Source organism: Bemisia tabaci, chromosome 3 (assembly GCF_918797505.1).
Source record: "Bemisia tabaci chromosome 3, PGI_BMITA_v3".
NCBI lineage: Eukaryota > Metazoa > Arthropoda > Insecta > Hemiptera > Aleyrodidae > Bemisia > Bemisia tabaci.
Window position 1 is genome coordinate 53,641,569 of NC_092795.1, and position 25,355 is coordinate 53,666,923.

The following is a 25,355-nucleotide window of genomic DNA, read 5'->3' on the forward strand; positions in this document are numbered from 1 at the left end:
TCAGGGTAAGTTCTAAATCTAAAATTTTCAACTCGAGCAAGCGATCTTTAAAATAAGCGGTAGTGTTTTGAAGATTCTCTGGATGCAAGATAGTGATTGAGCCATCATATGATGAATCAATTGAATCTAGTATAAAGAGGGATTTAAATGGAGATCAATTTTACGTTCGAAAAGAAAGAATTTGCTTTGTTCAATGTAAGAAAAAAATTTTAATATTCCATTTGGAATAAAAAGACAATTTTTGTATAAAACATCTGACTTCAAAAATTCATTTAGATAGTTTACAAAAAAATGTGTTTTTGCATTAAACTGAAGACCGATTTGAAATGGATTGTTTGTGAATTCATTTGAGAAACTTGCCAAAAAATTGACCTAAATGGAATAAAAAGACTTGGATTTTACACAGTGCTTTTGGGCCAAATTATGATTAAAACATAGTTATATAAAATAAGAGAAGCATTCATTTCAGATAGGATAAAATGAATACGCAGTTTTGAATTATGGGAAAACCCCTCAAAATTTGTGATAACTAATATTGCATTATTATAATATGCAGAGTAACAAAGCGCAGTTTAAGGGGGGAACTTAAAATTTTGGAGACAAACTCAGTCAATGGTAAAATAAGAAACTTTCCATGTACAATAGGCAAAAAAGTATCTCTTCACATCTTCAGGATCTGTACACACTTACAGTTCGGGCCACATGTTAGATATTTTTTCTTCCTCCCCGTCTTCCTATCCCACAAATTTACTTGAAGAGGGGGCAAGAAAATCATCACTTTCACTAACATCAAATTTGGTTTGACCCATGGACAGCAAAAACACAATTTGAACAGAATTTGAGAGACACACTTTTGATAAAAGATAAATAAATAACAGAGAAGCATATGATCTAAGAAAAAAAGACGGATTAGAAACAAAAGAGGGTAAAAACAATCCACTCAGAGCAACAACATCCAACAAAACAGATATTCTTGATGTTGTGGATGGAGATAGAACTTGTTAAAAAGACATTCTTCTTAAATATGTGATGTGATCTAACATCTATTAAATAGATATTCTTAAATTTATTTAACACGAATACCTCTTCTACACTTCATTCCTTGCACCAGAGATGAAAAATTATGAGACCACTGGAATCATCTTGCACAGTGTGTTTATCGTCCTCGGCCACGCCTGAAAAAATAATATTAATGATGAAATATACTTCATTGCAATTTTCTGGCACTTACAAGATAAGTTTACACTAATTCTTTAAATTATCGGTTTTTGCAATTCACCATACAGGATAAACAGTTAGAGATACGTTTGTGAAGAATGATGATGTAAATTTCTTTTAAAAAAGAGGAAAAAGAAAAGAAGAAAAAAAGGAGAGTGTACAATAAAAAAAAAATGATTATTTTATTTTTTCAGTATATGATTTGAATAAGTGCATCAAAACTTCTCCTAAAAATGTTTGTGACAAAAGTATAAGCATAATTTATTGTTGTACGTAAAAGACTCAAATTCACATAGCGCAAGGAGATAAACCTACTGCAACTGTAAAAGATTTGAATTCGACTTTTTTCAATGCTAATAACAGCAAAAAATGGCAACTAATTTCTAAAGACAACAAGATGATAGAACACTAGTATGTTGCAGCAGCTAGAGATTGGAGCAAAAAGTGACAATTTTTTTAATCCTTGGCAACTTTTGAAGAAAAAAAAATTTCAATTTACCTAAATAGAGCAGAGTGCGAGTTATATCCCTGATCAAAACCAGGAAAATGATCTTGTTTTTCTTCTTCAATGAGATTTCCCCAAATATCGTGATTTTCTTGCAACTGGAACGGTCGAAGGGCATTCCTGCCGATGATTCTTGTGACATTGGTTCTGCATACTTGATTCTGAAGCAAATAATAAAATGGTAATGAAAGATAGTGACACACATAACGTAAGGGGCAGTGAGGGATGAAGGATTCAGAAAGCTACAAAAATAAAACTTGGATTAAATATCTTTCACTGAGGTCATTTTTATGTATTTATATTAAACTCTAATTTAACAGGGAAAAGCACCAAGTAGCAACAAAGGCATGGACCTCCTTATTTTGTCGTTATTTCTTCACTCAAATTTTTCATTAATTTTGGTGTGTGTAAAGTAGCTAAAAAAAGGCATGTCTTTCGAATGAAAAGATATAAAATATAAAATTAGCAGCATCCATCGACATGTAAAGAGGGATTTGCATTTAAACCTCCCTAAGGAGTTGAAATTATGAGTCAGCTAGAGAAAAGATTAATGAGTGACACAAAAAAAGGGGGCGCTTGCTGCTGTTTCTAGGCAATATAAAAAATACCTGAGGTCGAAGAAGATAGGGGAAGTAGCAATTCAGCAGTCTATCTCCTCCTCCTCCCCCCCCCCCCCAAAGAAGAACCACAGAAAACCCCACTGCTGCGTGCATTCCTGTGTAGACCCGACAATGTTTCGACTGAAAACAAATCAGATAAGAAACAGCAAAACATATTTAATGTTCTTGGCTGGAGTTTACCAATACATTCAAAGATGATTCCAGTTATTACCTTTCTAAACTTCTTGAAATTTGGACCTTCATCACTTTGCTGTGTTTCTGCTGGTTTTTCTTCTCGAACAGGCATCAAATCTCTGGTTTCGACAATAGCTTTATTTAGGAATGTTTGTACATAAGGATCATTTTCTGCCTCCGATGGATCTTCTTTTTTAATCTACAAAATTAAATGAGAGAAAAACACGACTTATTGACTAGATATTGATACATAGGTAATCAAAAGAAATGAGGGAATTTTTTTGTAAAAAGTTAGAGATGAAAGTAGGTAAAAATGTTCTTTGTGAACAAGTCTATCGATTGGACCTACAGATTGAAGACAATCCAAAATTCATTGGTAGCAGAACAAAACATACTCCGTATTCTTGACTAAAACCAGATGGACCATTTTGCAATAAGGAACTACTATTTACGGCTCATTTGAGACACAAAATACATGCCATTGGTTTCCATATGCAGAAAAGTGCTTTTACAGAAGAGCTAGAGATAGTGGTTCCTTTTTGCAAAATGTAATCTAGATTTTACTCTTGTCCTCAGATTGAAAGAGTAAATTCTCCTTTTACCAGATTAAGTTCGGCAAAAGAAGGATGTAAAAGGAGGATGATGCAAAATTGGACGTATTTATGATAAAAGGAACTAGATTACACGCAAACCCTATGCACATAGTTCCTTTTAGCATAAATACGTCCAATTGACCTTTGTCTCCTTTTGAATTTTTCTGATTTTTAGAATTTTAAAAAAGTATACTAAGAGGCATTTTCCCCTCAATTTCAGTCTCCCAGAAAAATTTGGTAAAGGGGGAGGGGCAGGGGTTAAAAGGTGAAACGCTCAGCAAAAGGCTTTGCCTTGTAACTTTTTTCTTCCGCTCTCACTCTATTTTTTATTATTATACGTGCAAAATTCTACTATCTTAGATCAAATTTGTGAAAATGCCAAATTGATAGAACTTAAAAAATATCAACCTTGATGGGCAGCGGCCTTGACTTAAATCCTACATCCTTCATCTGCTCATTTAAGTTGCGCATTTCTTGAGACATCGTCGATGGAGGTGGCCGATGATTTGACTCCAAGCCATCAAGGCGAGATCGTTTTGCTTCAGATCCACTCCCAGCATCAACCTCGTCATCCAACAAGGACACTCGTCGTTTACAGGATTCGGAACTAGTCTCATTGTCCAAAAGTGATATTCTACGTTTCCCAGAGTTTTCCAATGTGGAATCATCATCTAAAAAAAATAAAAGGAGGATTTGGTCAATTAGAAGTTTAAAACAATAAAATGAATATTATGAGCGACGGTACCCACATCCAGGCGAGTCACCTATCCTCCAACAATTGGCAACACAACACAGCACAGCCCGACCGTGGCAACAACACCATAACTACATGTACTTGGCTTATTTGGGTTAAATAATAATAATTAAGCGAGTCGTCAGATGATAAAAAAACATGAAAAACAGGCCACAACAACAGTTTCGGAGTTGAGTCATCAAACGATGAAATTCACAATTATAGAGATTGGAAAAAATAGCTCTTGAATGAGGATTTAAGAAAGTATTGTTCATTTAGAAATATGCCTCAAGTTTTCAAGACGTCCTACATATTTTATTTCCTCTAAGTCTACAAGGTATCCGGAGCAAAACTCACTCAATTTAAAATCTAATCAACGAGTCATGTTTTTTCAATTTGTACACACCTTGTATTTTCCGTTTGGATGCTGTCCTATCAGGCAGGTTGAATACATCATCAGGATCTTCAATACACAAGCGTGGTTTTTTACTTAAGCTGCCTGTTGATGTTCTTGTTGCACCATCTTCATCCACATCGCTGAATAGACTTTTTGCAGACGTGGTGGACTCTACTTTTTTAGACAGACTACCAAAATCAAAGATATCCGCATCGTCATCATTCGCCATGAGCTCAGATGGGCGTTTCCTGGATGAGGAATCGGCTCCAGAGGTTGATGGTCTTGAATCTGCTGTGCTCCCAAAGAAATCCCTAGAAATGTCCACTTTGGATGTTGAGTCCAATTCAGTTTTCGATTTTTCACTGTCTTCTTCATCCATGTCATCGATAAGACGGCTCCTAAAATAATCAAATTTCTTTCATGTAATTTGTTCTCAGCAATCTAACATCCAAAATGCATCCGTAAAAATCATTGAAAATATGAATAAGATAAAAAGAAGTACCAGAGGAGTGTTTTGGTATGATAGGGACTTCAAGCGTTCAAATTGCACTGTTGAGTGTGTCCTTCAAAAAATGATTATCTGGCTTGTACAAATTAAATTCCATGAGGTTTGGTAAATTTTTTGGATACCTATGGCCATTCACTTCTAACGATAATACAAAAGCCTTGTTCAAAAAAATGGGAATACAGGGATAGGTGAAACTTTTCATAATTTCTGAACTATTCGTCATTCAGAAGAGATATGAGACTTTTTATTAGCATTTCCCTGTTACATCGTAAAAACATCTTAAAATTATTTTTAACATACACCAAACAAATGAGTCTGTTTAGACATGATGTCCTGTCCAAATTTATGTTCTAGACAAACACTGTCATTTCAAAAAACTGTAATATAAAACCAAGGGTCCAGAATGTGCTGGAGTGCTTCAACACTTTTTTGTCAAAGCAGTCAAGGACGAGAAATTGTTTGCAAAAGCAGTTGAAGGTTTTTTTTTTCAATTCCTTTTCTATATTTTCTGTTCAGTTCTTTGAGAGCAGGAGGCAGTGTGATTTTAGTGAAAGAGACCGACTAGCAAGTTGGTTTTAGTAAAGAAATTCATTGAGCTTGCTAATTTTTGTGAAGAAAAATGTTGGGCTTCCCAAATCTTTATGAAAAAGAGGTCTTAAGAGTTTATAACACTGAACAGGGGCTTTCTTAAAAGGAAATTTGATTAATGTGAATGCATGGAATTTTCTGGACCTCCGTTTAAAAAAACTTGAAACATACTTTCAAACAGATGTTTCATGGGTACTGTTTTCCTAATTATCTCTTCCAAAACACGGTGGGCGGATACAAGTATGCATGTATGTATGTTTAAGAGAATGCACATTTACCACAGTCAGATTGGCTAGGTACAGCGATAACTAAGAAATTCTAAGTACTATAGAATGAGTCCATCTTTCTTTGACGAATCTTTAAAACATTGTTTTTTACAATGCAATGAATAAATAATTTTTCCTGGGTCCTGGTTGGTAAAATTTTAGGATCTGCGAATAATTTAGATGGAGCAGCTAACTTTTGTGCTAACAACTGAAAAAACCCCTGCGTGAAAGATAACTGCTGGCAAGTTTATCCAGCCTCTTGTGTCACCATTCTTTTGAATACAAGTGGAGGATGATGATTACATGACAAAAACAGGACTCACCTCGATTTATTAACTGGTGTTGGAAGAGGATCACTTTCTGGAATGGTCATTCGATCCACGCTTCTGCTATCTTTAGTTGCATTCTGAAACCATTTCAGTGAAGAGAAAATGAGATTTCAAAAAATGTTTGAGAAAGTCTCTATTAGCATACGTTCAAGTCTTGACAGCCCTCATAACAATCATTACTGTAAGTTCTCTGACCCCTAAATTTTCATTTTTGTCACCGTTCGTTCTACTGAACCGATTTCCATGATTTTGCTGCTGTCAATGTGTAATAGTCCCTAGATGAGCCCCCTCTTTTCATATATCGGCAATATGACTCCGGGTTTTTTACATTAGGTACGTAAAAGTTGTAAATTCTCTCATTTAAACAATGTTAATGTCCATGCTCACCTGAGTCTCCGGAACAAGGCAGGACCCTTCGGGATGTGTTGCATCACTTGCTTCTGTTCGGATTAAATTTGAATTGAAGTCAAAGCGTGGGTTGCAGTACTTCTCTGTTGAGCAATATACAACACTGATGCCAATCTCAGATTCACCTAGTGCTCGGATTTCATTGCCTTTGAGGTATTCTGAAAGATAAAATTGATCTGATACAATTGGAGGTTACAATAGGGACTGATAGATTAGCTTTAACTCCAACTCCCTCTAGTCATTTTTTTGTCGTACTCTATCTATATGTATTTTCCTGCGTGGCCTATACCCTAATATAATTCTATGTTATTGAGCTAGGTGCAACCTTAATGGACCACTAGACAAGGTACGATTTTCAGCATTCTGATACATGTTTCATAATTAAAATTTCTTGTAGAACACGATGCGCACGATCAAAATTGCCGAAATTAACTCCTTACAAAGATATTTAACGATTCCTGATGCATGAATTCAAACTACCCACTCATGAAAACTCAATGCTCTACGTGATTCACATCCTGCGCTAAACGTTATCATGACAGTCTCTGCGATACAAAAATCTGGCAGCCTCAATCTTGACGCTTTGGCTCAGCTATAGCAAATTGCTAATAGTTGGAACAACACATGGTGGGAAATGAACTTGCTCGATTGAGAAGCTTGCTGAAACCGTTGTGCGCGATTTTACTCACGTAGAGCTTTGAGTTTCATGTGAGCAGGCAGTTCAAATTCCTCGTAACCAATGTGAAATAAAAACGTTAATATCTTTGTTAGGAGTTAGTTTCAGTAATTTTCGTTGTGCGAATCGTGTTCAACGTGAAATTCTGGTTAAGAAACATGTATCACATAGCTTAAATTCTTACCTTGCCTAGTGGTCCATTATTTCATTTGATTGAGAAAGTCTGTCCATCAACGGCCATTTGAGAGACAGGAAGGGAAGACAGATGATCAAATAATTCAAGTCTCAGAGAGTGATGTAAATGTTGATCGAGGGCACATGAAAATGTTTCTGAGGGGGCTACGTGACCGGATTGACCATACTGCTGAAAGATAATTTGCCTTCCTAACAATGTGTGATCTGGTCACAAAGTTGCTAATCAATGCATAGCCTTTACTCTGATGGAGGCAATGTTGAGCAAACAATAAGAAATCTGAATTTTTGAGGAAGCATTTTTGCAAGATGAGGTAAACGAAATTTAGCTTCAAATAAGACAAAACAGCTGACGTTGTGAGTATCTTTTACAGAATTAAGCTGAGGTGCGAAAAGTTGGAAGGCTATCTCCAATGGGTCAGTTGTTCTGGTCACAGAATTGTGTTTTGATGCTTGATTCTTGTAGATTAGCTGAAAATAATAAAATCTGTCCAAACAGCAACTTCTTACGTTTAGTATTAACTGAGATATTGCGCTTTGAAAAGACGGGTTTTTGACGTCATCCACAGCGGTAGTGACACCTTTGGTTTCTTCCTCTTTTGTTTGATCATTGATGCAGAGGGGCGGAGGGGGCTTGAGCCCCCCAAGCCCTCCCCCTGGCTACGTGCCCGGTGGATGACGTCAAATAGCTGACTTTTCGAAGCATGATATCCCTGTTATCCCTGTTAATATTGAACATAGAGAGTTGCTGTTTGGACAGATATTATTTTTAGTTAATCTGCAAGGATCAATCATCAAAACACAATTCTGTTACCAGTGCAACTGACTCATACAACTAGTCTTCCTTCAAATTCAAAACAGAATTCAGGATAGCTTTTTCCTAAAGACAAAGAAAATCTCTTTATACAAAATATCAGACTTTTCACCGCTGAAACGCTGTATTTTACACTACATCCCGCCTCCTCTTTCCATTCTGATTTCATGAAGATCCTCAGTTTTTCCCTGGTCTTGCAAGGGTTCCTCTAATTCACGAGACCAGCCTTCGACCTGGCTGGTCACAAAGTTGGGGAGTTTCTGCACCCCTGACATTGCGTACAAAATACTTGAATCCTTCTAAAAGGAACATTGAAAGTAAAATGGTGATAATTGACCTCATAGTTTATAGACAGGGAATATTATCACTGATTAACAGTGTGGTAATAAAATAACTTACTCAAGAGTTCAAGGTACTGAGCCTCAACCTGAGATTCATTAGGCGCTGGTTTCATGATGAGAAATTCAGGATCAAGCAACTTTTCTTTTTCAAATTCTCCGTCCACCCAGCTTATAACTTTACCACCTAATTGACAACAAATTAAATTGATATTAATGGCATGAGTCATCAATTGTTAGAGCTTAGGTTTGTGTTCAGAAATACATATGGGTTATTAGGCCGTGTTTATGCAGCATTTGACTCTTAATCCCGACGCCCCTGCACGTATTTGATCCGAGACTGCGGCTTGACAGGGATTTGATGCGTGTGGTAATTAATTTTAGGATACTGAGACATTAAAATATTGAATGTTTAAAGCAGCTCAATGGTACATCAAAATGCGATGTATTGCATGGTTAAGATAGAGCAGTGTCTCGTCATGTCAAGCCGACATAGTTTCAATAATCGCGCCGCTAGTATTTTGTCATGACATGAAATTGATAGCATAAGAAAGTGAATTACCTGCTGCAACAACCATGTTCTCTAGACGCTGTTTCTGAGCAGGACAGCAAGCGATAAAAGTTTTGCCAGCAAACAATGTTCGTCGGCCAAGATCAATTGTAAATGAAACTTTGCTTTTGTGCAAAGCTTTTTCGACAAGAGGTGGTGTGTAATTTTCGTAATTAGGGAGCTTGGTGTTGGTTTCCACAGCATTTTTGAGAGCATTCCAAAACTCTAAATTGACAATAGGTTTACCATATCCTAGGGCACAGACAACCTACAGAAACAGATCAATGACTCTTATTACCTTGAAATATAAGAAGGAAGGTAACGTAAAGAAAATAAAACTTAAGTTCAAAATAGCTGTTCCAGACTCGTAGTTTGAACTTCCGCATGGTTTATTATTTGACAAGTGATCCAGTGATGCAACACATAGACACAGATTTCCTTGAAATTTTTTTTGGTTAGAGGTACTTAGAAGTTATGAACCTATGCAAATTTTTAGGTCTTAGAACCCAAAGTAAAGGTATCTAGTTTAAAGGAAAAAATGTCTCATGACCCTTGTTACTTCTTGAGACTATCTAAATTGACTCATGTTGTCAAATTTTGGCTTTAAAATACAATTTAGCGCTAAATGGTGTAATTCAAAAGGCAGAGTAAATACCAAACTTTTCTTTTCACAGAATTACTCCTTGAAGTATACTCTAGTATCAACTTGATAGGTGGCCTAAAGACTTCAAGGAGGCTAAAAAAGGCAGCCTGTTGGCATCTTTGAATTCGGAAAATCTGAAAAGGGAGTCAACTTCTTAAATATTGTCAGTTGACATGAGAACTACACTACCCCGCTAAGGAAAAACGCTGCATGAGCATTCAAATGTTGCCAAATTTCCTCTCAGAAAAAATCAATATTTGAAAAGAGCTATGAATATTTTTTCTTGAAATTTTCTGACTTTTCAGATCAAAGTACGATTGAGATCCTCTGAAAAATCAGTTGAGATGTAGTCATGAATTTCCCTGTAATTACATATTTTCTCAAAGGAAGTTCGGCAACGCCTGATGGCTCATACGGCGTTTTTCCTTAGCACGGCAGTATGGCAGATTAGTTGTGTCTTGAACTTCATTTCCAGTGTTACACTGCTTTACAGAGTGAGCTTGAAGAATGGAAAATGGCTTAAAAATCCTGGAGAATTTTTTTGACGTGATGCCAAAAAAATCGCCATAGAAATATGAATTTTTCACCAAATAAGCTCGACGAGAGCTTCTTAGGAAACTCATGATATGAGCTATAAATTCCTGGAGACCATATTTTAATATCTTCAATACTTTGCTCCGACCAGGTTAGCTTTCAATTTTGTGAAACAGCCTTTGTATTCTGAAAGGTGCTTTCAATGTAAGACCACTGTTTGGGGAGACATCACAGCCTCTACATGACCTGCTACTGAAAATTGTCGCCGGGAGCAAAGGTTATCAACAATATTTCATGTGCCAATTATATTTTTTCTTTAAGTATCTAATTTGGTTACAAAAAATAAAAATATAAAATGAAAAATGGTGCATAAGAAACTGAGAAATGGACAAGTGTGTGAGTGTATTGATTCATAATACAGTAAGTAGGCAGATTTGTGTTTTGCTATACCTTGACGGTCAGAGTAATTTTGTTCATTGTAAGATGCGTTGTGTTTTCTTGCCAGTCGCTGACTAACTGACCATTTAAAGCCTGAACTATTCCTTTCAGTTGAGACTTTTCAGCTGAGTTCAATGTTGATGGACACACGACTAGAGGCATGTAATCAAGCCTGAAACATTGGAGCAAAAACACAATTAAATTTTGGGGCTATTTGCTTAGCTGTTTCAACAAGAATTGGTGCATGAATACATTTCTGATGTTGAGGCTCTTAAAATTGTTAAACAAATAGGTATAGAGGGCTGCGATTAAGTTTGGGTGATTTTCAATATTTCAAAAATGACTATGAGCATTCATATTCAGTTCCGATGAGTCTTTAGGTAAATAGTCAAGTTTTAAAATCCATCTTTAAAAAACTTATGTCTTGAAATCAGTGTTAATTTCAACAGTAGGAATTTCCAATCTCGGAGTGGAATGTGTGATACTCTCTTAGAAAAAGCATATAATAATAAGAATACAAGTTTTAAAAAAAAAATCATGAGGAACGTACCGATACGCTATGTTGGAAGCAATTGATCTTGGGTTTCTGAATTTTTATTGTGACATCCCCAATCCTTTATTTAGAGGTAAAAGCACAAGCTTATGATAGTAGATATTTAAGGCCTCTTTGAACCTAGTGGTATCTCAACAGTAGCGCACTAGCCCTGCAGTCAAGAGGTTCCGAATCCGATTCCCTGCCATATGTAAATCCTATCACCGTGATTGTTACTTATTTGTTTCATGCTGTCCAATTGGGTTTCTTTTTTCTCATTCATCATTGACTTTTTATTCAAGCAATCATCATTAAAAACATTTTTCAAGATGAGTAGAACTGGGGAAAGAAAAGAAGAGACAAAGGTCACGTCAGTCTAGATGCATCAATCATCAGTTGGTCCATTGGTTAGCATGTAAATATCTGTTGAATTGTGCAATTTTTGGATGTGACATTTGTCTCTTCTTTTCTTTCCCCAGTTCTAGGTGAATAAAAATACTCACCGAAACACATTCCACTGAAGTCCAAACTGAAGAATGCTACCAGATTTAACGATAATTGCTTCATCTGCAACCAGTTTTTTCTTCTCATCATTGTCCTCCAGTAAAAAAGTTCCATACTTCGAGCCTGCATCCATGACTAGAATTTGGTTCTCATCCTGACAAAAGTAAATTTTACATTAGTCCATGCATTAAGAAGTTGGATGCTGTGAGTGCCTACTTAAACATGTAGACTGGAGTATTTTAAACTTATTTTTAATGACTCAAAGCAGGGATCTCAACTTGGCTGGAGCATACCGCTTACAACTGTGGAAAGTGATACATACATTAAAAAGTACAGAAACTAAATTAAAAAGTCACAATGATCACCTTATGTTTGCTTCTTAATATTTATTAGTGCGTTACAAACATTGTAAAAGGCTTTTAATCTCTGTGGCCCAACAAATCTACCGTACAGTAGTGCTCTCGATCAAAAACTTTCAATTGTTTTAGTTGCAGATCTAGGTATTGATTTGCAATTTTTTTAGTACAGAGCCTATTAAAAGTTCTAAGACTGAGTGATTCCTGAAGGATTACTACAAGCATTACACAATTTAAATTTTTTAAGAAAACTCACTTGCACGTTGTTTAAAACAACAAGCAAGTGAGTTTTCTTAAAAAATTTAAATTAATAAGTTCTTGTGCGAACCCGAACACCAACTTTATAAGCATTTGACAGTTGTCTCAAGTTATTTCAATGACTTTCTGACTCATGTTGGCAGTATTTGCATACTAACAGCAATAGTGCTAAATTTATTTTCTAGGACGTAAATGATATATACAGACCTGGGTTCCATGTATTATCTTGGCATGAAGTCGACTGATGGACTGATCATTAGCTAGAGTTACATCTCCTCCTTTCCGGCTGACAGTGTGCTCTCTCGACTGATAAATATAGTAGACTTGATCTAAAACAAGACCAAAAATTAGAGCTCATGACAATGAAAACATTATTTAGATTACGAGTGGTATCCTAGTACTGCTGATTCTTGAAAAGGAATAATTCTCGTGTTTTCATGATATCACTATATCAAGAAGCTAAGAGAGCTCGTCTTTGGTGATCCTTTAAGTAAGTGTTTTCAAACCTTCCTTAGTAGAAAAATAGCATGTTTCGGACACGTCCATTAGCGTATAGTACAATCTAGACCGCGCATTAGGGAATTTTGGCAAGACGATTAGCAACCCGGATTGTCTTAGTACATACTTATAGTATTCCAATATGTACAGAGACAATGGAAATGCCAGTCTTGCCTGTGCCGTTGCCTGGTACGCTTCGTATATCCAGCTGTATCAACTAAGCTGAAGGCGCGTCTTCACCTTGATTTACCCCCTAGCTGTCTTACCTTCTTGGGGCCTAGTGCACAGTCTAGATTGTGTTGTAAGTCAATGGACACGTCTCAAAAACCCAATTGGAAACCGCAAGAGAGGAGGCGGAGGTTAAGCCACCTTAACCTCCGCCCAGAGCACCATGCAAGGCGTCTACTGCTTATTAAAATCTACGACGTTTATCTTACAAGGAGTGGCAGCTAGTAAAATCGTGTATTTATTGAATGATCTTTTCGATGAAAGTCAGAACGCGCACACACGTGCGAGTAATATGTATTTCATAACTCGCATCAATGGATACGTATTGAAACTGTCTTAGTTGTTTGGAACCAGCAAGCTTATGCTGTGGGGAAAATTCGTCTAAATTATAAGCGAGAGGGAAATTACCTTGGTTTTCTTCCCTTATCCCTGTGAGCAACCACATTTTTGCAGTGAATTCAAGCAGGCTGACAAATATATTTCAGAGCACCGCCAATACGCAGAGTAAGTTCGATTACATAAACACAATGTATAAAAAAACATGTATTAATTTACTGTTATTCCATCACAAAAAAGTACGGCAGAGTTTGAGAAAATTTGCTGAAGATAAAAGACGCCGGAAAATTGGCAGAAAACAAAACAATTCACAGACAACGCAGATGCCAAACTTACACCTGAAAACAAAAAAAAATTAAATTTACTTACATTATTTCAATTTGGCAACTGTGTCAAACAGTAACCAATAGCAACATTTCTGTGTTGTCTGCAGACATTGACGTATAATACAATCTAGACCGCGCATTACGAAATTCAAGCGAGACGATAGGCAACCCAGCAACACACAGCAAGTGTACCGACGAGACAATGGTGGAATTCGTGGAAATGCCAGTCTTGCCAGTGCCGTTGCCTGATACGGGTACACTTAGCTCGTATATCCGGCGGTATCAACTAAGCTGAAGGCGCGTCTTTACCCCCCTAGCTGTCTTACCTTCCCCGCCCAAAGTCGGGCCCAATGCGCGGTCTAGATTGTATTATACGTCAATGTCTGCAGACTGTACAGTGGCGCTGTTATCAATTTAGAATCCGCTGTCAGAATCAGAAACTACCATCACACAAAATCACCACAAGGCAAGTTGGAGAAGGATGACGGGAAGATTAGTGAATTTCGTGACATGTCCGTGTGTGCCGTGATGTGTTCCCTTCAAATTTTGTAAAATCCCTAATTAGTGCGCGGATAAATTCACTTCTTCGGATTTTGAATTCTCGCCTGTGTCCACGGAAATAAAGTGTGTCATTTCATCGGATTATAACCCACGGTTTGTTACGTCGATCACTCACGTCCATAATGTTTTCGAATACCATTATCACTTTACGCAATTAACCTCATTCTTTTTGGTCAAATTAAATTGTCCCTTCCAGGAGAATTTGTCTACTTTTATTATCTTTTCAAACAAATGTTTGTGCTATGATCGTGGTTGTTTCAATATTGTAACGATTTTCTACAGTTGGGGTCCATAACCATTTTCACTGTCTAGTGAGACCTTGTAGGAAAGTATGTTGGTGCTTTTTCTGTCGTAACACTTCTACGGTTGGAAATTTTCTATAATCGTGCTAATTTAATTACATTTAAGTGTTGTGTGCAAATTCCCTTGGATTGCGTCTTTAATTTTCAAGATAGTCTGGAATAATTCACCCTGCTATGAGTTGATACCAGGATCGGTTGGAAGTGGAACTGATTATTCGCTAACTGGTAAGCCTATTCCAAATTAACATTTTTCACACCGCTCTGATGAAACTTCTATTAGATCTGTATCAAAGTATTTAAATCTGACTTCAGAGCTGACTTTGTCTGCATTACTTTTGGATATGTTTGGAGTCGGAAAGAGCCATTGTGAACTCAATCCTACCTTCTCGAAAACCCTATTTCTACTCCAGTCGAATTAGACGTTGTTGGCATACATGATTTTATAATCCATCAGTAAACTAGATACGTACAAGTCTGTTCACTCTAAATTGTGTCAAGTACAAATTTAGCTCCCAACCAAATTTCTATCACTGGTTTTGTCTGCATCGCTCATTGGTGTCATTTGTTACACAAGTACACCAATTCAGCCTGTAGTGACTGAGCCATTGTTCATCTACGAAATCTATTGTATCAAAATTTTGAATCATGAATTTCACCTTGTGGCCTCTCTCATTTTTTCTGATTTGAAAGTTGCTACTCTCTTGAGAGTGTATCTTGTGATCATTTCCGTAGTACCTACTGCTGATTATTCAATTTATCAGTTTTTGTCACTTACACGGGTGACATAAAGCAGCATCCCAAAAATCCTGGTTAAAAATAGCATAGATTTTCTCCATTCCTTGCATTCTTCGAATTTATGTATAAGTAAGAACAAGTAAAAGTGTTGAATGACCCCTAAAAATTAAGCAGAATGGGCTAGAAGGTTCCTACCTAAAACTAAAAGGTAAATTTGTAATACTGCTTTACACTGCCGGTTACTGAAGTGTAGGTCCGTAGGTGCCACTAACCACCAATCAATATAACACTATTGTTTGAACTCAAAAGGCGAATTTTCAAGAGTGGATTTGGTTAAAGGTTTTAACTTACTGCCAACCTCCGTTACAAGAGAACAAAATTTCCTCCTGTCGCCAGTGCGCTTACAACATTCGATTCATGTTGGCAGCAACGAAGACCCTATCCAAAATTCTCGACCCATCTCCCGTGGTGGGTCTAAAAATGGATGGATGCAAACGTTGGTCATTGAGCAGCTGAATTTTGTTCTTGACTTCAGTGGAGCGGTTTTCTCCTTTGGTTTGCAACCCTGCTGATCTTGTTGAAAAAATAAACCTGAGTCATTTGTGGGAACTTGCCTTAACACCTAACTTGTTAATTTAACCAGCATTTCGTGTAAACATGTGAGCTTTGAAGAGAATTTAAGGTTCAACATTCTATGGTGAAAGGATAAAACCTGACATCTTGGTCTGTGACATCACAGATTTCCTCTTTTTTTCTTTTTCTTTTTTTTCTTTAAGTTTAACTGATTATTTTTATGGCATAGTATTTCGTCTAATTTTTCTGTACCCCCACAGAAATTTTATAAAAAAAATTCAGACTAAATGGTCATTGATCAAGTAGTGCACATTAATGAAGAATATAATACCATTTCCAGACAAAATTAAGCACTTGGCAATTTGCGAGTATAGGTGTTGCACAGGTGGAAAAAACACTAACTAAAACCAGATTTGCGCTGATTTTACTGTATTTTGGAATATGATGAGATGATCAGTGAAATTTGTTTTGCAACATTCCACCTCGCTGTATCACTCGGTTTTTTAGGGGCTCTCATAGCTTTTGAGCCTGGCTGCTTGGGTCCTATCCAATACCTACCTAATTATTTGACGTCATTAAGCTGAACGGATCAAAGGGATTTTCAAAGAGTTATACAGGATAAATGAAACAGAAAATCTGTAGGTAATGATGTTTATCTTGGATCATATTTTTTCATGTGAGTCAGGTTTGTGTTCGCTATGATTTATTTCCGTCAAAACATCGGTTTCAACGCGTCAGACACTGTCAGTTATTTTCCAACAAAAAATCGCAATAATTAGGCACAAAGACCCCTTCCCTCCCCCCCCCCCCCACTCCCTTTAAAAAAAAAATAAAGAAAAAAGTCAGAATAGAAGGGAAACAACTTGAGGAAAATCGCTTTGCCCCATCTGAAACTTTACCCAGGTATCCGAGCGAAATAAAAACTCGAAAACAGTCAATAGATGCATTTCATTGTTGCACTTCTTAATTCCTGAAAATCTGGATCGACGCAACAACGGTTTTCAACTCCTCTAGCTCAAATCGATATTGATTTACTCGAAGTTTTAGGAAAGTTCCATTTTTCCGTACTTAATTTGAAACTTCCATTCCATCCATTGTGAGCACGTGGCATTATTGAAGGTAACTCTCGTTTCTGAGTGTGGCATTTAAATGTCCGTTAAAGAGTCCTGAAGAGCGAAAGCAGAAGGTACTGTATTTAGTGTGACTGTGGGTAATTATTCCATCATTATCAACACTCGTTTTCAACGAGTGAGGTCTGTGATTTCGATTCGTGCTCTACTTGTTCAGTGAAGCAGCCCACAGGGGTGATGCATGTTGCTTCTTCAGTCGATCATTCGTGTAACGGTTTTTCGATCTTGTCTTGACCTATACATCGATGGCCAAAATGCGAAACCACGCAACTTCTTTGGGATGTCTCAAAATTTTCGCTCCTATCTTATTTTTTCGAAACAAGCCAACTTTACTCAGGACCTGAAATCTAAACTGAATGTTCTGCAAATAAGGAAGGAAAATCGAGGAAGTTCTGTCCTCCGAGCCCCTCAATTTATATCGAAGGGTAGAAAGAGACAGCTGGAATAAGAAAATTTTACGCATAACTCTTGCATTTTCCCCATAATTAGCAGTGATGACGCGGAATAACGTGTTATAATTTTCAGTTCTCAGCTTCCTTGCTCCCCGAGTGCCAAAAAACTTAGCAGCGTCTGCTTTCTTCGATGTTGTTCTCACTGTTCCAAGTTCCCTGTACCCATTCCAATACTGCCGTGCTAAGGAAGAACGCCGTATGAACAATGAACATTCGAGAGTTGCCAAATTGCCTTGAATAAAATGTTTATTTTTTAGGAAAGCTATGAATATTTTTCCTTTAAATTTTCAGAAGCTGTAGGTACAATTGCGAACTAAATTATATGAAAATTAGGGAGGAAAATATTCATAAATTTACCACGGAATTTGAGTCCTATCAAAAGAAATTTGGCAACGCCTGAAGGTTCATACGGCGTTTTTACTGAGCACGGAATAGCCCCCCTTCTCGACGAGAGGGGGGCAAACCGATTTCGAATCCAGCGATCGGTCGGGCTGGAACGATGTCGTGGTCCAAAAATTAGGAAGCGAAAGAAAGGAAGGACATTACGCATTGCGCGCTGAGAAGCCTCGGCGCACAATGCACAAGCACATAACAATAAACGCCGCCAAGCCCTTGTTGTCGCGTATACCCATTGTATGCATCAACTCACGGCCTGAACGCTCAAGCCCAAGAGACTGCTCGAAATTTTGAAATCTCACTGCAATTTCGACTATATTTCGCAAGGAGGACCCATTATCGCTACCTCATTTTAATAACATCCTATGCGCCATTAGTTTCCCTTTGCAGTTAAGCGCTTTTATGAGAAAGCCACAAATTGCAGTTTTATCTGCAAATGTGGTCGTTTTACAATTAACTAGAGGGAAATTCGACAGTTGGATAATGACCTAGCGATAGACTGTAGTAGGGTTCTCGTCCTTCAAAACTATGTCAATAATATACTCAAGTTGTATTTATTTAGGAAACGACTAGAGTTTCAACTGGGATAGCAGAAAGGACTGCTCGTAGCAGTTCTCGATTAGTTATACTAAAATTTCTCCATTCGGTATCAAAGTCTGCAGTAAATTAGAGGATTTCACTAACATCCAATATCCATCAATAGACTTTGAGCGTAGGTTCTGGGATATGCAGAGTAATCGCAGTATGTACCTGTCTGATGCAATTATAAAGTATAAAACCCTAGATTTTAGTTAAGTAGTTAGACACACAGCGTCAATCTTGGTTCTCAAAGAGGTATATGTAGAAACTTTCCTCGGCAATTGACACAGGTTCAAACACCTACATATGGACTGCAATTTGCAATTAGGAACTACAATTGAGAGGCTTGGTGGGCAAGGCGCATATGTGCAGTTTTTGAAAAAACTGAGGTGTAAATTATTCCAAGTATAACTGGTCTTAATGCATATTCTGTGAAAAATTCGCTCTCAAATTCCAATTTTTAAGCATCAAAAGTCACTTAGAACTTTCTTTCCGCCATACGAATCCATGTGATTTCGAAACCTCAAACACGTATTTCTCAAAATAGCAGAAATTAAACGTATGCGCCCTGTCCTCTAAGGCCCTCAGGTCCTATCCCATCCGTAAAAACTCTCGTTCGCCCAGGGAAACTAATTGCCCGTACGTCGTTTCTGAACTGAGCCAGATGCTATAGTTCCAAATTGCAAAATGTAGTCCATATGATGACTCGCGGTTTGGAAAGGAAATAGGAATTTTCCCTTTCACTTGGGGCTTTCCTATCAGGGCAAGACAGCGATAGAGTACCTATATTGAGAGAGTATGGCCACTGGGGTTACCACCTCTGATTGGCTCAGCCATCTTAGGCTAAATGGAGCCCTTAGGACCCAAAAATGGCGGACGCCATAAATTAATGTAATGCAAAATGACTCAAAATGTAGTTTTCTTTGCTTATCGTAACGAGAAATTTACTCAAATGCACTATTGCGACAACTTTACATATTTTTAAGGCTAATCGTGTGCAATTTTTGAGAAAAATTATCTCAGATGTAGTAAGGTTGGCAGCAAGTGCGGCTGGTGATAACCGTCAAAAGTTGGCAATGACCCCCCTCCCATCCACAAAAACCAAAACAAAGCACCGCCATTTTTGGGTCCTAAGCCTCTCCATGGGGCCCAGTGGCCATACTCTCTCAATATAGGTACTCTAGGCAGCGAGTGTAAGTCCCCTCGGGAACATCTCTTATCGGAGAGCTCTGTTTGGCAACGCCACGCCAGGCGACGGAGCTGCAACACGAAATTGGACGCAAGTGAGTCGATTAGCGAAATGAAAGAGGCAGATAAAGAATAACAGCGAAACAGCGAGGTGCAGCGACATGGCAAGACGAAACAACTGTTAACGAGAAAATGATAAGTTGATAACGGGGAGTTGATGAGTGCGGTACTTTCTCTTTCGTTTCGTACCCGTTTTCTTCTCGGGTTTTTTCTTCTTTTTTTTCGGTCGCTGCCGCGCGGCTGTTCCCATCGATTTGCCCAACTGCCACCGCATCGCACCGGGCGCACAGTGGATCGAGTCAATAAGAGAGGTCGGACGTGACATTTACGACTTAAACTGAAAATTTTGATGCTTATTTCGTCACATTTTGAATTGTGATTGATGATTCTGAAAGATAATTTCACGAGGAAACCAATGAAACCACTCTTCGAACCTCAAAGTTTTGTATGGGCGGAGTTAAAAGCGTTTGGAGTTTCCAAATTTTGTCCGACTTCTCCCGTTGACTCGATCCACTGTGCGGCGCGGTCGCCCGACATCTTTGTCGAAGAGAGAACAGCGTGTCCGAATCGAAACACTGCTGGAGTTAGGAGGTTTTGGAAGAGTAGGGCTCGCTGCATTTAGCTCTCGTCTTGCGTACGTTTCGGTCCAATTTCAGCCTCTGGATATAGAGCTGGGGAAAAGTGAGATTGTGGATTGCAGGCTGATTATTTAAATTAATACACAAAGCTATAGACAAAAGAGACGAAGCACTTTACCATACAGTATACAGTATAATTTGTAACATTCAGGTATCGACGTTCCGCGAGATCGCTCGAAATTTTCGGACGTCTAAACTCCGGAATCTGGCGAAAAAACCACCGAGTTGATGACAAGGGTGGATAGACGTATTTATCCCTGAAGTCGACGTATTTTCGTCTATATTGTGTTATTTCGTCTGCGTCGGAGTTTTGATGTCCCGACTTTTAAATCCGAAATCTTCAAGTCTGGAATTTCTGGAAAGTCTGGTTATGAACTGATTTTTTGAGGGCGGCCTAGAAGTACTGAAAGAGAGTGAACATTCCGGAATAAGGTCCGGAATTTTTTCTCCGCACCACGCGTGTTTTTTTAAAAAAGCCTGAAGTTTTCCCCTGCGCGTTGATTCTCAGAGGAGTATTTGGCTGCGAGATCGCGATTATGGCGTCAGCCAATTTTCAATGAAATGTTGTGTCTACGTCATTTTTGTCACAATTCGAGATAGAATTTCAAATTTCGTCCAATAGAGGTACTGAAAAAGCACTGAATTTTTGTTTTGAGGAGGTACTGAATTTTTTAGGGACGTACTGAAAAAGTACTGTAAAAGGCCAGCCTATTTTAGTAGACACCCTGGCTCGCGGAACTTCGAACTTGTCCGGTCAACACAAGAAAATACTTAAAAGTCCGAAAACTATTCTAAATTTCCATCTATCTAGGAAAAAAATCAATTTTTGTACACCAAGCGGGCCTAAAAATATCAACATTCTGAAGCGTCAAATTGAAGTCAGTACAGGAACGCATACCGATAGGAAAAAGGGGAAAAAACCAATGCTTTTCTCGTGCCTTTCCGCGTATGCACCTGGACGTGAAAGGATATCATCGCTTGGCTGACAAAAGGGCGTAACTACACTCAGAGATGAGCCCGAGAAAGCATTGAGTTCTATACATGACAGGGTTCATCTCGGAGTGTAGCCACGCCTTTATGTAAGGAGAGCGACTATATGGCAATGATATCAGGCGCCGTTAAAGAGCTCACGGTACGGCGAGCACGTAAAAATTCCTAGAATTTCGTAAGTTTCCGCTGATACGCCAGGATGGGCACGCGACCGATGCGCCCACCAAAAACCGACGAAAACTTGGTTTTTAATCGCAGGAAGACTCGATCGCTTGGCCTTGTCTTTTCGAAATGTTGCGTCATCGCTAGTCGATATACTTAGTTCTTGCCAGATGATCAACAAACATAAGGAAAATCTTCTCATGGGCGAGTCTAGCATATTGGCAAATCTTAATTTCATTGATTTGCAATTTCGTCTATTTAGCTAAACGCGTGTTGCAGCCAGTTAGTTGAATCACGCGTTTCGGAACCTTATATCCAACTTTTCTAGCCTGCATTACAGTCTCTGAGACAGCAGGAGGAGTTCACGTTCCCCTTCATTTCGTGGATATGCAATTTTATGTATTTTTATACTCTTATGTACGAAATGTAAAACGAATAAATATGAGCAAGCCAAGGGGAGATATTCATAATTTCCCTCAAAAATGAATATTCAATGGGAGAAAATTTGGCAACATTCGATTGTTCATACGGCGTTCTTCCTCCGCACGGCAAAGCCGTAAAGTGCGGCGCGGCGCACAGTGAATCGAGTCAATGGAAGAGGTCGAATATGAATGTGTTTACTAAAACTAAACAATTTGACGTCGATTTTGTCAAGTTTTAAATTCTTAGGGGCTCTACTGAGAGAAAAGTGTACGAGAAAACCAGTAGAACCACTTTTAGACCCCCAAAATTTGGTTCTAATGAGAAGCTTTTTAAATTTCCACGGTTTGTTCGACTTCTCTAATTGACTTGTCCCACAGTGCGGCTCGGCGTCAGGGACCGGAGATTGTTCAGCCATTGTGAAAATTTGATGAGCTTTCGGCGGTGAATTTGTTGCGAGTCGGGAGTTGGAGGAGAGCGCATGCGCAAGCGAGTGTGAGTGTGTGCCGTGCTGATTATCGCCGACCGGAACTCAGGACTGATAATTTCCATGCCCCCCCCCCTCCACCCCCGGGGGCACCCCTCCTCATTCATTCCCCCCTTTTTGCCCTCCCAATCTCATAATCCTATCTTACTGTTCGCCCTGTTGCGAGTTTCCACTCGGGTTCCGCCAGTTTTCCATAAACGATGTAGTTTTTTTAGCAGGCTGATTATCGCCGTGAACGAACAGATAGGCGCGTTTACTCAATTTTAAAACCAATTTTGAGTAGTACGTTTGAAATCATTAATATAAACTTCGAAGGATTCAGACTTTCAGCGATTCTACCTTTTTCTATTTCACTCGAGAGGTTGCCAGATTGTGCGATAAATGTGAATATTTTACATGGATTTGAATTGAGAAAAGTGCTAAAAAAGCAACTTATCTGGCAACAATAGAGTCCGGGAGGGACGAGAGGCTGCCTGCCTGGGAAAATCCATGATTTAGCCAAAATGTCATTAAAACAATTGATTTCGTTTGAAGCATCAATTGTATACTAAGGGAAAGCTATTTTAAAATAATAATTGTAAATGGACAAAGATGCTACAGAAAAGGAAAAAGGAAAGGGGAAGAAAACGAAATGAGGGTATGATTACTAATATGCAATCAGAGAGAATAAAACAAAAACATTAGAGAAATCTATATGCGATGAAGGTATAAGAAAAAAACACGAGTGGGCTCATTGCGATTCGGAACTCGAACTATACTATCGTTGAGCAGTTTTTAGGCCCCTACGCCACCGATAATCTTCTTAAGAGGTGAAGATGAACTTTTGCTACTTCAGCGAGTCAAATCGCCGAAGGAGATCCATGGATTGTCTTTTTCCGCCACCCGATGGAATGAAGTCCCAGTCAAATGCGTTTTTGAAGAAATGATCGATCCCCATCATCGCTTCATCTCCGCACATCTATTCATGTGCAAATGATGGCACGCTCCGGCAACAAGGTTCTATGACGAAATCATTTTTGCCTCCAGAGTCTCCAAAATGTATACATCTTAGTGATCAAACGTCCAATCACTGAGAAAAATGGCACGCGGGGCGAGCCGAATGTCACTCGCGTAGCGAGTGATCGGGGGTCCAGGGGGCGCAGCCCCTTGGCTGGCCGTGACGGACGCGCAAAGCGCGTCCAGAACGGCTAGTAAAATTTTAAACGTGAATCTCTAGGTAGTATTTCAAAGTTGGCATTGAGTGCAGCAGATGATAAGCGTCAACGTTTAGCGGCAACTCCTTCTCACCTTTTTGAGGGTTCTTGCATAGGAGAGTATTTTACGAAAAATTTTGATTAAAAAATGTCCCCTAATAAGATACACTGACTTAATGGCTACATTATATTCAATGTACATCGCTTATCAATGGTGGCAATGCAAATATAGTAGAATCTGGATAACCCGCGGTGATTTGAATTTTAGCTATTGCTATAATCGAAATTCACTGGTAATTTGAAACTGCTGTCTGGCCAGGAAAGGGAAAGGCTGCGTATTGTAGAAGAATCTCTTCGAATGAAAGACAGAAATGCGTATAATTATTGGTTAAGTAAAAATGAAGGCATTTTACCCCAAAGAAGTTATCCTGTCGAACTTTATTTCTGGAGGAAAGTTTTTCATGTAATTATTATGCGACATAGAATTGCAACTTCTTGATGGGCTGCAATGTTTTCAACGCGTTTAAAGAGAGTTTCCCTTGAAGTTGAATAAATGGATCCCTAAATTTCCCTCTATTCCACGGGAAAGCCACTGAAAAAAAAACCGCGGATAATACGAACCACGCTAGTCAAAACGCGGATAATCTGAACCGCGGCTAGTCGAAACGCGGATAATCGGAACCGCAGCTTGTCCAACCGCGGATAATACGAACCAAGCTAGTTAAAACGCTAATAATCCGAACCGCGGCTAGTCAAAACGCGGATAATCCGAACCGCGGCTAGTCAAAACGCGGATAATATCCGAACCACGGCTTGTCAAAACGCGGATAATACAAACCGCGGCTTGTCAAAACGCGGATAATCGGAACCGTACCTTGTCAAACCGCGGATAATACGAACCACGCTAGCTAGTCAAATCGCGGATAATCCGAACTGCAGCTTGTCGAAACGCGGATAATCCAAACTGCAGCTTGTCAAACCGCGGATAATACGAACCACGCTAGCTAGTCAAATCGCGGATAATCGGAACCGCGGCTTGTCAAATCGCGGATAATCCGAACTGCAGCTTGTCAAAACGCGGATAATCCGAACCGCGGCTAGTCAAAACGCGGATAATCGGGACCCACCTGCACCACGCAACCTCGTCGTGTTCACACCAGGGCCCGAGGCGGCAACGCGGTTTTCGCCTCGCGGAAAATTAGGAAATTTTTTCTCGTGTGTTTGTCGAATGATTTCTGTTTTATGTTTTTATGATAGCTCTGTTCATTCACTCCACTCGCCTTTTTTTCTTCGTCAAGGTCCGTCTCGACAGATCACGAGTTGCATTTTACGATGGACCATTTGGACGTATTTCTGCCGAACGGAACTATGTGCATTAGGACGTGATCCCTGCTCTGCATACATTCTTATGGGTCTCAGGGCTCATGTCTCAATGCATAGCCCCGTTTGACAGAAATACGTTCATTTGAAGCCCACGCATGGCACTAACACATCAGTTGCTCGAAGTGTTTGCGTCATCGGCAGCAACAAAGTTACCGGCTGATTCCGATGTGAAAATCACGTGAAACGTAATTATTAACACAATCAGTCGCAGACTAATTTCAAGGGCCGCGTTTAATCCGAGCACGACTGATGGAGTATGTTATGATACTGATGGAAGAGTGACGTCAAGATTTCCTGATTGAACTCATAAGTGATGATTTTCTTGCTCACGCATATGATTACCAGTCGTGTTTTTCTAACCGCTAAAATCAGGGTTGCCACAGTCAGGAAATACCGGGAAACGTCAGGGAATTTTTATTTATAGAGTCAGGGAATCCCTCACTGGGAAAGAAAACACATTGGATCTAGAGTCTAGACTCTTGAAAACATTGACGAGGAAAAGGACTCTTGATTCAATCAGAATCTAGCTTAAATCAAGAACCAA

At 38.8% G+C, this 25,355-nt stretch overlaps 2 protein-coding genes across 2 annotated transcripts in view; one reads left to right on the forward strand and one right to left on the reverse strand.

Moving 5' to 3' along the window:
- Window positions 1-180: 180 nt before the first annotated feature.
- Window positions 181-13,553, reverse strand: nbs (nibrin). Its single transcript, XM_019045485.2, has 13 exons — window positions 13,309-13,553; window positions 12,382-12,503; window positions 11,560-11,714; window positions 10,537-10,696; window positions 8,922-9,177; window positions 8,421-8,546; window positions 6,319-6,497; window positions 5,926-6,008; window positions 4,250-4,638; window positions 3,519-3,781; window positions 2,555-2,716; window positions 1,718-1,884; window positions 181-1,175 (listed from the first exon to the last, which is right to left on the reverse strand). Exons 1-13 carry the CDS (start codon window positions 13,343-13,345, stop codon window positions 1,157-1,159), a joined length of 2,118 nt encoding a protein of 705 aa, XP_018901030.2. The 5' UTR covers window positions 13,346-13,553; the 3' UTR covers window positions 181-1,156.
- A 442-nt stretch (window positions 13,554-13,995) lies between these two features.
- Window positions 13,996-25,355, forward strand: part of jvl (javelin-like) — a 254,717-nt gene continuing 243,357 nt past the window's right edge. Inside the window, exon 1 of the mRNA XM_019045446.2 lies at window positions 13,996-14,650. The gene's annotated coding sequence lies outside the window, so the exon portion shown is untranslated. The remainder of the gene's footprint in view (window positions 14,651-25,355) is intronic.